Source organism: Patella vulgata, chromosome 7 (assembly GCF_932274485.2).
Source record: "Patella vulgata chromosome 7, xgPatVulg1.2, whole genome shotgun sequence".
Lineage (NCBI taxonomy): Eukaryota > Metazoa > Mollusca > Gastropoda > Patellidae > Patella > Patella vulgata.
In genome coordinates, this window is record NC_065885.2 from 49,014,070 (window position 1) to 49,031,511 (window position 17,442).

The window sequence follows — 17,442 nt, forward strand, 5'->3', positions numbered from 1 at the left end:
TCTAGATCTCAGTGTTACAGTCGGGGAAGAGCAGGTAAAAATCCTGGTAAATAATCTAAATAAATTAATCTCTGTGTAACAAACTTGACAAGACTGTATAAAGTAAAGTGGTTTAATCCAGGACACATTTTGAGCTATAGTTGATGAACGACTGTAGCCAGAAACCTGTTTTGGATTAAAACGTACTTTACTTTATTCAGATTTGTCAAGTTTGTTGCGCAGGGATTAATTTATTACTCTATTTCCAATCTAAATGATATAATACTAATATTATTTTCAGTCTCCCTTCCTTGTGAACTCTTGGTCATGAATTGTGATGAAACTGTCTTTGAATTATCAATAGGTTCATAAATATAACAATAAATGTTACTTACAAAGGATCAGGACAGTATTGGGGTTGAGCCATTCTTCTTCCAGCCTTTAAATAACGTATAACATCCCAGTTATCTACCTCGGGATACGGATTAACTCCCCTTGTCATCAATTCCCATAAAACTACACCAAACGACCACTATAATAAAATACAAAATAGTTCACTTATTGTAATTAAGTATAATCATATTGACATGCCCCTGTGCAGTCTAACTTGAATAATATCGCTTTTTTCTGGTCATTATGTCTAGTATGTTTATCTTTCGAATGCCTTAAATGGGGTGTATTTAAGGCAGTCCTACAGAAAATGAGTAGTCAGTCACACAATCAATTAGGAGTGTGCATGTATTAATTCGAGGCATGGTATGATTTCAATTATATTTTATCAAATTTATAGAAAATAATATATGATTTAATTTTCAAGCATAAACTCTCAAGTACGATATGCCTTTAATAATAATAATATCAATGGAAAAATTGTACTAATTTAATTCTAGTAGCCAAGGTTATAATTAATATTACAACAAGACTGCTAATTCTGAATCTTTATTAAGACAATAAATCCTGTTTGTCATTGATTTGTATTTAATACCAGCGGCTGCCAGGCAGGATACGCCCACATTTTCGAGAGATGGGTAGAGAACAAGCTAAAAAGAAAGTGATTTTTCCTACAATCAAGGGCCATAATTCAGGAAATTACAATTCGATATGCGCAAATATCAAAAGGAACCGAGATCTTTGGGTTATAAACTTACATTTCATGTTTCAACAAAATCGGATAAAAATTGTGACCTCCATTGGATCCACAACATTGATCTATCTTCTATATATATATTTGTGACTGTCGTTTGTCTGTCTGTCTGTCTGTCTGTTCGGGGTTGGCGTCTAAACAAGGTCTGCCCCGAGTCTGAAATTTTGGGTATAGGGGTAGCTCGGACCGGGGAGTAACATAGGTCAGGTGGCGTTACTCTACCACTTCCGGTTTCGGAGTTATGACCCCCGAGCGAAGTCTGTCTGTTCGGGGTTGGCGGCTACATCTGCCCCGAGTCTGAAATTTGGGGTATAGGGGTAGCTCGGACCGGGAGTAACATAGGCCAGGTGGCGTTAGTCTACCACTTCTGGTTTTGGAGTTATGACCCCCAAGCGAAGTCTGTCTGTTCGGGGTTGGCGGCTACACTAGGTCTGCCCCGAGTCTGAAATTTGGGGTATAGGGGTAGCTCAGACCAAGAGTAATATAGGCCAGGTGGCGTTAGTCTACCACTTCCGGTTTCGGAGTTATGACCCCCGAGCGAAGCCGGTCTGTTCGGGGTTGGCGGCTACACTAGGTCTGCCCCGAGTCTGAAATTTGGGGTATAGGGGTAGCTCGGACCGGGGAGTAACATAGGCCAGGTGGCGTCAGTCTACTACTTCCGGTTTCGGAGTTATGACCCCCGAGCGAAGCCCTGTATCCTGCTAGTATACCATATTTTTACGCTATTTGAGAACGAAATTCGAACTCAGCCGTCCTTAGGGTGTATTGGTTATATAATAATACGTTTTTTTTAAATCGGATAAAAATGATGACCTCTATAGGGTCCACAAGCTAAAAACGCGATTTTTCGTACAATCAGGGGCCATAATTCAGGAAGTTACGATCCGATATGCGCGAATATCGAAAGGAACCGAGATCTGTGGGTTATAAACTTACATTTCAAGTTTCAACAAAATCGGATAAAAATTGTGACCTCTATAGAGTCCACAAGCTAAAAATGTGATTTTTCGTACAAATAGGGGCCATAATCCATGAAGTTTTGATCCGATACATGCCAATATCGAAAGCAGCCGAGATCTTTTGGAGATAAACCTATATATCAAGTTTTGTCAAAATCGGATAAGAATTGTGACATGTAGAGTGTCCACAAACAATTGTGGACGGACGAACAGGGGCGACGACAATATACGTCCACATGAAAATGTGGGCGTATAATAAAATTATTTAACTCACCACATCTGATTTAGCACTGTACGTTCCTTTTTCCAAACTTTCCATTGCCATCCATTTTACTGGTAATTTCGTTTTTTTATTGTCTGAACTGTAATAATCTTTTTCATAGATATCTCTCGCTAAACCAAAATCAGCCACCTTTGCTCGGAAATCTTGATCCAACCTTCGTAATGATAAGTTAAATCAAATAAAATAGACTACAAAAAGTTTATAGACAATGTTATAATCTTATACCAAGACAACTAAGAGACCTTCAGAATTTTTGAGACACACGTGATCATACAGTCTATAGGAGAAATCACTCAAAATTATAATACAGGTTAGAGAATTTATCAATCTATTCAAATTGTATATCCACATTATATAGTAGTTCTCCATGTTGCCAATAAAAAATTTACTGAGCCATAGACGATATTTAGAATAGGAATTATGCCAATGGTTAGTACTATAAAAAATATTTTAGTTTAATGTTTATATTTGTTTTGTTTTTTTGTGATACATTCATTGGCTTCTGAAATTAAACCATCGCAAGCACATCACTAAATTCGGCAATGCAACTTTAAATCTATTTTAAAAATGCAAATCCATTGTTTCTAAATTACCAGTGAAATATTATGTTTCCAAGACAAGTCTAAAACCAGCGGTTGCCAAGCAAGATACACCAATATTTTGCAAGAGATGGATAGAGAACAAGCTAAAAAAAAAAAAACCCTGTGATTTTTCTACAATCAGGGACCATAATCCAGGAAGTTATGGTCTGAAATGTGCAAATCTTGAAAGGAAACGAGATCTTTGGGATATAAACATAAGTTTCATCAAAATCGGACAACCAGCGGCTGCCAGGCAGGATACGCCCACATTTTCGAGAGATGGATAGAGAACAAGCTAACAAGAAAGTGATTTTTCCTACAATCAAGGGCCATAATTCAGGAAATTACAATTCGATATGCGAGAATATCGAAAGGAACTGAGATCTTTGTGTTATAAACTTACATTTCAAGTTTCAACAAAATTGGATAAAAACCGCGACCTCTATAGGGTCCACAACCTTGATATACCATATTTTTATGCTATTTGAGAACGAACGGCAGCCATTTTGTCTGTCAATTTGGGCCGATTTTCCCGAAATTTGAACTCAGTTCTCCTTAGGGTGTAACAGTGATATAATAATACGTTTTTTTAAATCAGATAAAATTATGACCTCTAAAAACGCGATTTTTCGTACAATCAGGGGCCATAATTCAGGAAGTTACAGTCCGATATGCGCGAATATCGAAAGGAACCGAGATCTGTGGGTTATAAACTTACATTTCAAGTTTCAACAAAATCGGATAAAAATTGTGACCTCTATGGGGTCCACAACCTTGATATACCATATTTTTACGCTATTTGAGAACGAAGGGCGGCCATTTTGTCTGTCAATTTTAGGCCGATTTTCAAAAAATTCGAACTCAGCAATTCTTAGGGTGTAACAGTGATATAATAATACGTTTTTTTAAATCGGATAAAAATTATGACCTCTACAGGGTCCACAAGCTAAAAACGCAATTTTTCATACAATCCGGGGCCATAATTCAGGAAGTTATGGTCCGATATGCGCGAATATCGAAAGGAACCGAGATCTTTGGGTTATTAACTTACATTTCAAGTTTAAACAAAATCGGATAAAAATTGTGACCTCTATAGGGTCCACAACCTTGATATACCATATTTTTACACTATTTGAGAACGAACGGCGGCCATTTTGTCTGTCAATTTTGGGCCGATTTTTACGAAATTCGAACTCAGTCGTCCTTAGGGTGTAACGGTGATATAATAATATGTTTTTTTAAATTGGATAAAAATTATGACCTCTATAGGGTCCACAAGCTAAAAACGCGATTTTTCGTACAATCAGGGGCCATAATTCAGGAAGTTATGGTCCGATATGCGCGAATATCGAAAGGAACCGAGATCTTTGGGTTATTAACTTACATTTCAAGTTTAAAAAAAATCGGATAAAAATTGTGACCTCTATAGGGTCCACAACCTTGATATACCATATTTTTACGCTATTTGAGAACGAACAGCGGCCATTTTGTCTGTCAATTTTGGGTCGATTTTCACGAAATTTGAACTCAGCCGTCCCTAGGGTGTATCGGTGATATAATAACACGTTTTTTTAAATCGGATAAAAATTATGACCTTTATAGGGTCCACAAGCTAAAAACGTGATTTTTCATACAATCAGGGGCCATAATTCAGGAAGTTACAGTCCGATATGCGCGAATATAGAGAGGAACCGAGATCTTTGGGTTATAAACTTACATTTCAAGTTTCAACAAAATCGGATAAAAATTGTGACCTCTATAGGGTCCACAAGAAAATAACGTGATTTTTCGTACAAACAGGGGCCATAATCCATGAAGTTTCGATCCGATACATGCCAATATCGAAAGCAGCCGAGATCTTTTGGGGATAAACCTATATTTCAAGTTTCGTCAAAATCGGACAAGAATTGTGACCTGTAGAGAGTCCACAAACAAATTGTGGACGGACGGACAGGGGCGACGACAATATACGTCCACATGAAAATGTGGGCGTATAAAAATTGTGACCTTTAGAGGGTCCACAACCTCCGTATTAATACTTTTACACAATATGCACAAGGAGCGACCATTTTGTGGGGCAGTTTCGTTTTGATTTTCCCCAAATTTGAACTCAACCTTCATTATGGTGTAACGGTGATATATTTAACAGGTTTAAAATCGGATAAAAAGTGTGACCTCTAGAGATTCCACAAGCTAAAAATGTGATTTTTTTGTACAATCAGGGGCCATAATTCAGTAAGTTATGGTCAGATATGTGCGAATATCCAGAGGAACTGAGATCTTTGGGATATAAACATATATTTTAAGTTTCATCAAAATCAGACAAAAATTGTGACCTCTAGCGGGTCCACCACCTTGGCAATATATACCTTTACACAATTTGCGTTCAAGGAATGGCCATTTCGTCAGGCAGTTTTGGTTCGATTTTTATGAAATTGGAATTCAATCACCATCAGGTGTAACGATGATATATCCAAACGATTTTTAAAATCGGATAAAAATTGTGACCTCTAGTGGTTCCACAAGCTAAAATCGCAATTTTTTTCTTACAATCTGGGGACATAATCCAGGAACTTACGGTTCGATATGCGCAAATATCAAAAGAAACCGAGATCTTTGGGATATAAACACATGTTTTGAGTTTCATCAAAATCAGATAAAAATTGTTATCTCTAGAGGGTCCACAACCTTGATATTACATACTTTAACACTATTTGCATATAGGGAGTGACCATTTTGTCTGGCAGTTTCGGTCCGATTTTCACGAAATTCAATTTCGACCATCATTATGGTGTAACTCTGACAGATTCAAACGTTTTTTTTTTAAATCAGATAAAAATTGTGACCTCTAGAGGAATCACACGCTAAAAGCGTGATTTTTTGAACCGATATGCGTGAATAACGAAATTAACCGAGATTATTAATTATAAACATATATTTCAAGTTTCAACAAAATTGGAAAAAAATTGACCTCTAGCAGAGTGTCCACAAGCTAAAAACGTGATTTTTCATACAATCAGGGACCATAATCCATGAAGATACGATCCGATACATGACAATATCGAAAGGAACCAAGATCTTTCTGAGATAAACCTATATTTCATGTTTCGTCAAAATTGGATAAAAATTTTGACCTGTAGAGTGTCCACATGCAAATTGTGGACAGACAGGGGTGACGACAATATACATCCACATGAAAATGTGGGCGTATAACAATTAAAAGCCTTAAAGACTAGTATGTCATTTTGTAAACAAATATTTTTAGATAGGAAATTATGAAAGAAAAATTTATTTCTGTCATGAGTAAAAGATTTATTTATTTTATTTTTATACTCTTGGGGAAAACCATTAAAATAAACAATGGGTGTTATATTGTTAATAATCTTACATGCAGTTTCTGGCAGCTAAATCTCTATGAACAAACTTAAGGCCAGCTAAATATTCCATTCCCTTAGCTATATCTATACCGAACAGTATTAGATCTTTAATTGTGGGGTTCTGAAATAAAACACACCAATAACAAACCAAAAATAAAAATAAGCAAAACTTTAAAAAAAAGCAAATAAAACAAAATTATAAAAAATAAATAAACCCCAGTTAATTCTAGTAATAAAAATTAAAAGCAAATAAAACAAACAGCCAGACATTAAATACACTGTTACAAAGCTATATTTCTGTGAATACATGTAAAATATGTAACCTTAATGTGCTGGTTAAATTCAACACAAGATCACAGAATATGTATAATGACTACCACCAGAACTTTGTATGGGGCCTTTTTATAATTTGGGGGAGTCGGGAGCAACATTGGCATGTACCAAAAGTGATTAATGTTTGTGCACTGGCAAATATATTAATAGCATAACGCTTCTAATTAAACCCAGAATTATGTTTTATTAGTAGAGGAACATTTTTGGCCAATCAGAATGACCACAATTCCGGTGATTGCACTTCTCTCTTGGTTTTTTGTTGATGTATGTCAGTAAAAATAAATAATTTCTGTGGGTGCAATAATTATGTATATATATAGTTTGCCAGGCAATGAAAACTATGCCCACAGCAGCTAAGTTATCCAAGCAGTCCAATAGATTGTTGATTGTTTACTCATTTGTACTAACTTGTAGGTAATGGGAGGGTTTACAAGACACTGATCAAGAGTAACAAGTAATTATCAGAAAATGAAATGAAATAGGGTTTAACGTCCTACTGTTCTGCTCCAAACTGAGCTGATAAAGACGGGCATACGCCATACAGTGTGCTATGAGGAAATTTTGCCCGGACAGCGGCACTACAGCCTACTCTTATATTGAATTCCAACTGTCAGGGGATTTTTTTTTACGTGTACACCAATGTGTACACAGGACCTCGGTTTTCCGTACCATCCGAATGACTAGACAGCTGTCCTTGCTTGTTACGCCCTCCGTCCTGCATCATTGACAAGGGGGAACCACGCTGGAAAATCCTCTGCCAATGCAGGGATCAAACACCCGACCTCCAGGCTAGCGAGCCAGCATCTTACCCACTTAGCCACAGTGACCCCGAGTAATTATCAGATCTAATTCAAGATTGATTGGCTTGTAGTTGTTCCTAGATCCAACATGTACTGGTAATCAGTTAATAAATTTAGATGTTCAATTTATTGGATATTGTGTCTAATAAACATAAACACTATGTTTAAATTTAAAATTAATCTGATAATCACTTTAGCCATTAAAGGCTCTAGAAGACTTTTAATAGTGATCAAGGGCATTTTTTTCAAAGTGGTCAAGGGCAATAACTCTTGAAGTACTTATCAGAAATTACTGATATTTTAACTTGAGAAAACCCCTGATCTGAATTTTGCTGATATCTTGAGAAAACTCCTGATCTGGATAACTGATGACTTAATTTGAGTAAAACTCTGATCTGGATTACCGATGGCTTAATTTTATTACACCCCTGTTCTGGATTACTGATATTTTAACTTGAGTAAACTCCTTATCTGTATCAGTGATGTCTTAACAAAATTTGTATTCTTAATCTTATAAATTCTTACATTATTTTCATCTCTGATGTAGCTGAGTAAATCACCGTGTTCCATAAACGGTAGAACAACAAGAGGCATGGCATCTAATCCAAGACATATCCCAATTAATTCTAGAACATTCTCATGATGAAAATCTTTCATTAATAGAGCCTCTTGAAGAAAAGCATTTAGCTCTATTTCACGAGGATTACTCTCTGAAAAACAAATTGTTGGAAAGTATGTTTTCAATATCCATACATCAATTCCAAGTATTTACACATTCCACATGGCCAATACTTTGAAAGTTAATTAGAGCAAATGTTTGACAATACATTGGTCAGATTTGAACCTGTGAAATCAAGGACAATATAAAAACCGGTACAACAGATTAATTTGTCATGTGTGATCATACATATTTGAACCAACATCATCAAGTTTCTGTTAATTATAGAGTAGAAATGTAGCGTTTACTTACGATGTAAAGTTTTAACAGCAACCAATATATCTCCTTTTTGTTCAGGCAATGTAAGAAACCCTTTATATACACAGCCAAAATTACCTACATAAAACACAATACAAATAACTCAAATACTGTACATATCAAAAACCATGTCCTGGATAGTCAATAAAATAGCAGAGAGATAACACAGGACTCTCACTACAACACCAGACTATTATTCTCACCTCATTGTTAAATCCATGCCATTTTTGGCCTATGACAGTTTTTCGAACATTTTGATGATCCTATCTTGATAATGACAAAGAGCTCAATGTGTCACAAGCATCTGATAAAATATTATAGAAGGTAGTTGAGCATCTCATTTTCAATTTTATATCTACGCCAGGTTAAAGGCATCCATAGACTGTGACGTTATTTTCTTAATCGATTTCCCTAATTGTTCTTCTTATGCACTAATGGAAAATATAAACAATTTTTTTAAAATTCCTCTATCGAATAATTTTGAAATTTAAATTCAATTATCTTTATAGTGTGTTTAATCTTATAAAGGCAATAATTTAAAAAGACATTAAGGGTTGAGTGAATACTAGTGCTGGGTATTGCCACGGCAGTCATGATACAATACATATTGTGATTCAAGTACTATGATACGATTCGTATCATGATTCATAACCAGGTCAATATTTATCAAGAAAACAACAAGATAAATGAATAATTGATATTTTTAGTCCTGCCAATGTCGAAGAAATTAAACTGTTTTATATCATGAAATTGATGTAGATCAAAACAATGACCAAAATCATTTAAGAGTGTTTGTGTGGATAATGTGTGACGTAGATAATTAAGAGTGACAGGTTACTTACTGAAGCGACAAAAAAAAACATAAAAAAAGAACCCTGATAAATCAATTCAGTTTCTCGCGATTCAATATGCGAATAGTGAAAAGGTGAATCGCGATACATCGATTGAATGATATATCATGCCAACAATATATTGTGGTGCCAACAATATATCGTGCAAGCACTAGTCAATACTACATCCATAAGTGCTAGTTTTACCTTTGCCCAATATTTCAGTTTTAGTTAAATGTTCACTGTCTATAAGCAGATTTTCATTTGTTATTAAAGCTAACAGATCATCATCTATAAGGGTTGAAGGTGCAGCTGCAGCAATAGCATCTCTTTCTGTATAATCTGTAAACATAATATTACTATATATGATTTTATGTTTAGTTTGTTAAAAGCAATGTTATAAGAAAGCCACATAACATGGAAATATTCCCACTTTCGCCCATTTAGCAACAATGTCTCAACAGCAGCTTAATTGGATGTTGACCAAATTTGATATTTCAGAAAAGGAACTGATAGTCGCTGAATGCTGAATATCGTCCTCTCATGACCACAATGCTTCACACCAAATTTGAAAAATATCTGTCAAAAACTGTAGCCACTAGCCAACTACGCACTCCCTATACAAACAATCCACATTCCAACAAAATGAGAAATAAAAAAAAACCTTACTGTTTTGTCTGTTTTCTAGGTTAAAAGTATGTTCACCAGGTTGTGTTAAACTATCAATACCAATATGATCACCTTGTGTATATCTGATACTACGATCATCACATGGGGGTTTAAAGAAACCAATACGTTTTTTCTTCATTATACATAATATAACGAAAACGGCTATACAGATTAAAGCTATTATTACACCCAGTATAACAAGTTGGTATGTTGAAGCTGATGCTCCTGCTGTATATATGACAAATCCTATTTCATAATGAAGATTACCAACATGAACCTAAAATACACACAAATATCATACATAATTTCCTGACATAATAATCTCAAATTAAAAATCAATCGACCAGTTTGAATAATTTTTATTTTATCTGTTTCCATAATTAATTTTTTTTTGGAAGAGATGTTAAAGGAGCACTCTTACATTTCATCTGATATGAAAACTTGAAATTTACGATTACAGTAAATGTAATAAAATAACCTTTTTACCCTGTCTGAACAGGGTTACGAACTGTTTACATGTACTGAGAATTGTGATAAAGGCAACTCATCACTCCGGGAAGCTAACAGACATGGACTGTTATTCAGCCATTGTTGCAGCTGTCAGATTGGAACCTTGTCAATAATTATAATAAAAATGATTGTATTTTTTCAAAAAGTTCTCTCCGACAGCTGCATGGGATTATTCAGGGTTTTTTCACCAAAATATATCTGAGGCAGGTCATATTGTCATATCTATCATAACATCAAACTAACAGGGTTGATAATTAGTAGTTGCCAACTGGTCTGGGGCCATTATTTATATCTAAAGGAGGCAAAGGATTTTGAAATAGCATGCCACTATCAATTGGAATTTGAGTATGGCTTATAAATAAGATATGGTGCTCACCACTTGATTAATATATAGAACAGCTGATACCACTTCACATTTGAGGCATTCAAATTTTTGAAATAAAATTTGGTATGGGTCAGTTGATAAATCAATAATTTGACCATTGCAATTTTAGTTTGTTGAAACTGTACTAACCTCTACTTTTCTCTTGGGTTCATTTTCACTTATAGATGTTGGTTTATTACTCGGAATACATTTAATATTAGTTTCTTCTAAATCTTTTACTTTACATATATCATCTCCTACAATAACTTTTATATCTGTCTGTGTAAAACCTAATCCTATATTATCACCCTGTAAATAATTATATCCTTTATCTAAGTAAAACTGTAAATCTATATATAACAAATATAGTTTACTCCCAGGAAGTCTCTGTTAGGGTCCATAGAAGATTAAGAACAAATATTCTCTTGTTTACCCAATACATGTAACCCCAAACAGATAACTAACAACCCCCTCACAAAAGCTGCAAACCAAGTTATGCATTTGCCGATCTGAATGATATTACAAATTGAAAGATAGGTTGCCAGGCATGGAAACATTTACCCACAGCAGGTAAATCAACCAAGCAGTCCACAAAGGTTGTCACACTGTTGATCTTCAGGTAAATAGAAAGCAAATTCTTTAAACTGATAATATCATTTCAATGTTGACAAATTTTCTATGATATAATCAAGGGTAATAACTCTATAGGCATTGTGTTGCAATATAATTCTTCTCATTGCACTAATCTGAACATAAATTTCAAGCAGACTGAATGTCAGCTATTGCCAATAGACTGCTCACAACATTCCACAAAGTGATCAGAGATAATAACTCTAAAAGTTATCAGAAACTATTGCAATTCAGTCAGATGATCAATGTAATCTGTATGAATAATGATGACTTGATACGGACAAATGATACAGTGAGCGAACAAGCTAAAAAAATAACTGAACACTTTTCTACAATATTAATTGGTAGTAGTGAATAAATTTTAGACGAATCAACAGAAGACTATAATTATCCTCATTGTAAAAACACTTTACACCAAAAGTAACAACACTTTTTTTAAGCATCAACAATTGAAAATTTAGGGAATATCACCGGAATTTTTCATAATCTATATGGGTTTTATATTCTAGTCTATGATGCCGTTTCTATGTTGTATGATATAATCATATGGAAGTGGTTAACAGGCAACAATATTTAACACTAAGTTTCAACTTACTTCAATGACAAGATTTGATTGTGAAACATCAAACTCTAAAACATTCCCGTCTCCACGAAATTTATCAAACACTGGATCAGGATAATATGTAAAACTACTTAATTTCCCCTGTGTTTGATGAAAGTTGCGTAAATTTTCCACACCATCCATAATAAACCACAAATTGACTTCCTCTGGATCTGTTTTCTCTGCATTGGTGATGACAGAACTAAAATCAAGAGCTGGACAAATCATAGCTTCTCCTCCTTCCGTAACATTACAAAGCTACAAATACAATACTAAAGTTACAATATAAAAAAACATGTAGAATATAGCAGAGAAATAATGCATTGATGATTATAAAGGTCAAATTCTATATAAAATGTGTATTTATTCACATAGTTTCATTAGAAATACAGCACAAACAATTAATTTTTAGGAAGAAAGAGAGAGAAATGGGGTTTAACATCCACTCAACACAAACTAGGTCATTTCGGGACTAACATATGGTTTAATTTTATTTCAATAATTCGCTTGCGCGTAGGGGTCTTTAGCAGCGGGAGGAAACCGGAGGACCCGGGGAAAACCCACGCGGTTGGACAGGCGACCCTAATCCTTGTCGCGTACAACCGGGGATTCGAAACCACGCCAGTTGACTAAATGACAGGCCTTATGATACAGCAAGCATGTGCTAACCATTCGGCCATCCAACCCCCTTTTAGGAAGAAAAACCACTAGTTTTAATTAAATGCATTTATATAATTGATCACTGTCATTTTCCTGTTGGGTCGATGGCAATTAAGTTCACCTTTATGTGGACCTATATTATTATAGTTTCCTTTTTAACATAAGGAGTACTGCACTACATGCAAAACAAAACCAACAAAACAAGACAGACATTACAAGAAATAAACAACAAATATCAAATCAAGTGAATGGATTGTTGTTTCTTTTTTTTCTAACTGGGGTATGCAATTAATGTATGTATATTGTATCAGGATTATATTGTAACTTTAAGTGCAGTTGAATTTTCGGCAGATTATCAAATAACTTAAATCGTTATTTTTATTATATGAAAGGACTGTTGAGAGTCTTATGGACCCTTGACACTTAAAACAATATATGTAGTGACTCGTTAAGTCTGAGGATTTAAAAAATATTTTTTTAAGATATGTGAAAACAAGAAATCATGTTGGTGCCTCTGAAGAAAGTCAAAATTTTAAATTGTCCATTCCAGCAGATCAGACAGTCAAATGATAGCCTGAATTGATGACATAACTTGATAAATGGTTTGATAAAATAAAGTGTTACTACATTACCTCTTGTTGTGTTAAGTCTTTCGCATCTAACGAACCTCCTATATACGGTCTAGCTACTGAATCCAAGTTAGATCCTCTCACAGTTATTGGTATACCACCACTACATGTATAGAAAATATATAATAAAATCACTATCCAAATTCAATACACCCATTCCAAGTGTATTTGGTTACATATTGATGACGACAACGTTTTATCGAATTAAAGAGAAACTTTCACTCCTGCCAAAAAAACAATTGAATAAATTTATAATAGCATTATACAGTAGTCATTCACACAGAATTGACACTAGATTTAAACACTTTTCCAGACTAAAATCTTACCTAACAAAAGATTGACGTGGTAAAATATGATCAATTGTCGGGTTTTCTAAGTAGAAAAAGTTAGTTTCTTCATTTTCATCAATACTTAAGGTAGCATCATCAATTTTAACAATGAGTGGACCATATCCTTTAGCTCTATTTATAAATCTTTTTCTTCTTGATGATATGAAACCAGATGTTTCTGACCAAGGAACAGTTGTACAGTCAATCTGTGTACTAGTTAAACTAAATAAAACACAGAAAAATATTCTTCTTCTTAAAGAGTTTTTACATTTAACTAACTAAAACATAATTACCGATAAGTACAACAATTTGTAAATGACTTGATTTAAAGCTTCCAAACAAGTTAATTGAACTATTTCTTCACATTTTGGTATTTGCTTTATTCATACCCATTTCTATGAACCAATGGAATGCAAAATCTGAGACGACTTCTATAAACAACTTTTCATTCTTGCACATAGAAATAACTACCAGACTATTTCATCCATTGTCAAGCTTACCCTCAGATAAACAGTTCGATAATCAATGTTATTACTCCATGTGTTTTAAAGGGCCAATCCCGATAATATTTTGGAGAATAAAACTGGTTAATTTTGAGTTAAAATCCCTTAAAATCCTCTACCTTAGGGCCGAGCAACTAACTCAATATATTTGATACGTTTTCAAACAACTTAATCCCATCAGTCTTAATCTGGAAGTGGGGACTGGTGCCCCGAGCTGTATTATGCAGTGTCTGGATAAAACCAGACTTTTATTTTATATAAATAATGTGTAGGTGAAATTTACCTTTCCTTATCAGGTACAGCACATGGGTCACTCACTATATAAACCTCTAAAGGAACGGGAATCGATTATCAGGTCACCGATCGAAAGAACTGACCCAAAATCTTAAAAGGGGGTTACGTGTCCGGATAAGCAGTTTTGAAGTTCACGTCCAAATGACTCAATATTTTGAGCTGAAATTTTAAGACAGTGTAAATACACCATTCCTCTATATTTTGGCGCTTAAATTTCATATGTACTCGGACTTTTATTTTTGAGACTCTGTTCAATTCGGGATAGTCCCTTTAAGGTCTCTACCACTAAATATCCAAATTATTGTGAAATTCAGCTATGACCATTTTAAAGTATAATTGGCTTACTGCACTCACTTGAAAATGATACAAGTAAAATTATAAGCAACAGACACATTTGGCAATCCTCCTATATTCAAATTATATCCCTTGATCCTTATGTTAGTCCCTCCTGCTACAGGCCCTTGTTTTGGTTGAAAAGACTCTATTTTTGGTTCCTGGAAAATAATAAACATTTAAAGTTTTGAGGTAAATTCAGAATGTGTATATCAAAAGATCATTACTGGGAATTTGGGGCTTACAAATTATTAATAGTGGTATATCAAGAGATTAAGTCTTATTAAGCCAGACCTCTCGCAATCAAAACACTACTTCTTTCACTGCCTTGCCCACAAGTATAGTCATTGTAGTAATAGCAAGAGGTTACTGCACGGGTCATGGGTCAATCACTGCAATTTAATATTTAAACAAGAACATATTTGAATTTATTTTCAGCATTATATAATTATATACAGTCAATGAAACAGTTATTTTGAAGGATAAATGTTTTGTTACCTGATAAGAGAAATATTGTTCCGAGTAATCAGTGCCTTCTACATGGTAGCTTCTACCAAACATGATACTATCTGTAACTGTTATCTGTACTGGTCTCTGTTGTACAGGAGCAGGACCAGTTCGACATATTAACCTATTTAAAAATTTATATTATCAGTAAAAACACTTAAGTCTAAGAGTCAAATGCTGAAAATAAAATACCAAAAGTTGATCCAAAGAAAGAGCCTGTTATCATGTGATGTAAAACATAGACGGTGGCTCGTCATGAAGGGTGGAAAAGTCATCACAGTATTCAGATTTAACAGTAAGTCAAAGAGCAATAAATTTATTTAAAAAGTTTAACCAGCGGCTGCCACGCAGGATACGCCCACATTTTCGAGAGATGGATAGAGAACAAGCTAAAAAGAAAGTGATTTTTCCGACAATCAAGGTCCATATTTCAGGAAATTACAATTTGATATGCGCAAATATCGAAAGGAACCAAGATCTTTGTGTTATAAACTTACATTTCAAGTTTCAACAAAATTGGATAAAAACTGTAACCTCCATTGACCATTGGATCCACAAACTTGATATACCATATTTTTACGCTATTTGAGAACGAAGGGCGGCCATTTTGTCTGTCAGTTTTGGGTCGATTTTCACGAAATTCGAACTCAGCCGTCCTTATGGTGTAACGGTGATATAATAATAGGTTTTTTTAAAAATCGGATAACAATTATGACCATCACATAGGGTCCACAAGCTAAAAACGTGATTTTTCGTACAATCAGGGGCCATAATTCAGGAATCTACGGTCTGATATGCGCGAATATCGAAAGGAACCAAGATCTTTCGGTTATAAACTTACATTTCAAGTTTCAACAAAATCGGATAAAAATTGTGACCTCTATTGGGTCCACAACCTTGATATACCATATTTTTACGCTATTTGAGAACGAACGGCGGCCATTTTGTCTGTCAATTTGGGACCGATGTTTACGAAATTCGAACTCAGTTGTACTTAGGGTGTACCGGTGACATAATAATATGGTTTTTAAAATCGGATAAAAATTATGATCTCTATAGGGTCCACAAGCTAAAAACGCGATTTTTCGTACAATCAGGGGACTTAATTCAGGCAGTTACGGTCCGATATGCGCGAATATCGAAAGGAACCGAGATCTTTGGGTTATAAACTTACATTTCAAGTTTCAACAAAATCGGATAAAAATTGTGACCTCTATAGGGTCCACAACCTTGATATACCATATTTTTACGCTATTTGAGAACGAACGGCAGCCATTTTGTCTGTCAATTTTGGGCCGATTTTCACGAAATTCTAACTCAGTCGTCCTTAGGGTGTAACGGTGATATAATAATACGCTTTTTTAAATTGGATAAAAATTATGACCTCTATAGGGTCCACAAGCTAAAAATGCGATTTTTCGTACAATCAGGGACCATAATTTAGGAAGTTAGCGTCCGATATGCGCGAATATTGAAAGGAACAAGATCTTTAGGTTATAAACTTACATTTAAAGTTTCAACAAAATCGGATAAAAATTGTGACCTCTATAGGGTCCACAAGCTAAAAACGTGATTTTTCGTACAATCAGGGGCCATAATCCATGAAGTTTCGATCCGATACATGCCAATATCGAAAGATGCCGAGATCTTTTGGGGTTAACCTATATTTCAAGTTTCGTCAAAACCGGATAAGAATTGTGACCTGTAGAGAGTTCACAAACAATTGTGGACGGACGGACGGACGGACGGACGGACGGACAGACGGACGGACAGGGGCGACGGCATAATATGTCCACATGAAAATGTGGGCGTATAAAAATGGTTATTTAAGAAGTAAATCTCAAAAACTAACACTGACATGTTTACATTGACAGGGGCTATAAAATGTCAATAAAATAATATGCTAAACAATCTTAAAAATATAAGAAAACTCTGTGAATGGTTTACTAGATTTAGAAGACAGTGACAAAAGATTTATGTGTGACTGATTTGCATTAAGGGGTCTCCTCATGACTAGCCAAACACGCCAGTGATGCTAATGTGCCCCACCTCAATCCCAAAATAAATAAATGACACATTAATTAATAACATATTTTTTTTTGTTTAGTTTTGAGCAATAAACTTAGATAAAGCAGAATGGTTTTGATGTAG

The 17,442-nt window shown here is 34.7% G+C and overlaps 1 protein-coding gene across 4 annotated transcripts in view; it reads right to left on the reverse strand.

Moving 5' to 3' along the window:
- Positions 1-17,442, reverse strand: part of LOC126826696 (hepatocyte growth factor receptor) — a 140,464-nt gene that overhangs the window by 103,178 nt on the left and 19,844 nt on the right. For 2 of the 4 annotated variants that reach the window (XR_008788800.1, XM_056102409.1), the window contains exons 7-19: positions 15,283-15,415; positions 14,806-14,945; positions 13,652-13,876; positions 13,329-13,428; positions 12,031-12,294; positions 10,956-11,114; positions 9,932-10,208; positions 9,470-9,604; positions 8,427-8,510; positions 7,982-8,166; positions 6,335-6,444; positions 2,357-2,519; positions 375-511 (exon numbers count right to left, since the gene is read on the reverse strand). Coding sequence is in view for 3 of the 4 variants with exons in the window: in XM_056102409.1 (XP_055958384.1) it covers positions 375-511; positions 2,357-2,519; positions 6,335-6,444; positions 7,982-8,166; positions 8,427-8,510; positions 9,470-9,604; positions 9,932-10,208; positions 10,956-11,114; positions 12,031-12,294; positions 13,329-13,428; positions 13,652-13,876; positions 14,806-14,945; positions 15,283-15,415 (2,112 nt within the window). In the remaining variant the exon portion in view is untranslated. Of the gene's footprint in view, positions 1-370; positions 512-2,356; positions 2,520-6,334; positions 6,445-7,981; positions 8,167-8,426; positions 8,511-9,469; positions 9,605-9,931; positions 10,209-10,955; positions 11,115-12,030; positions 12,295-13,328; positions 13,429-13,651; positions 13,877-14,805; positions 14,946-15,282; positions 15,416-17,442 lie in introns of those variants that run through there. The other 2 variants (XM_056102410.1, XM_056102411.1) reach the window with 2 other exon arrangements.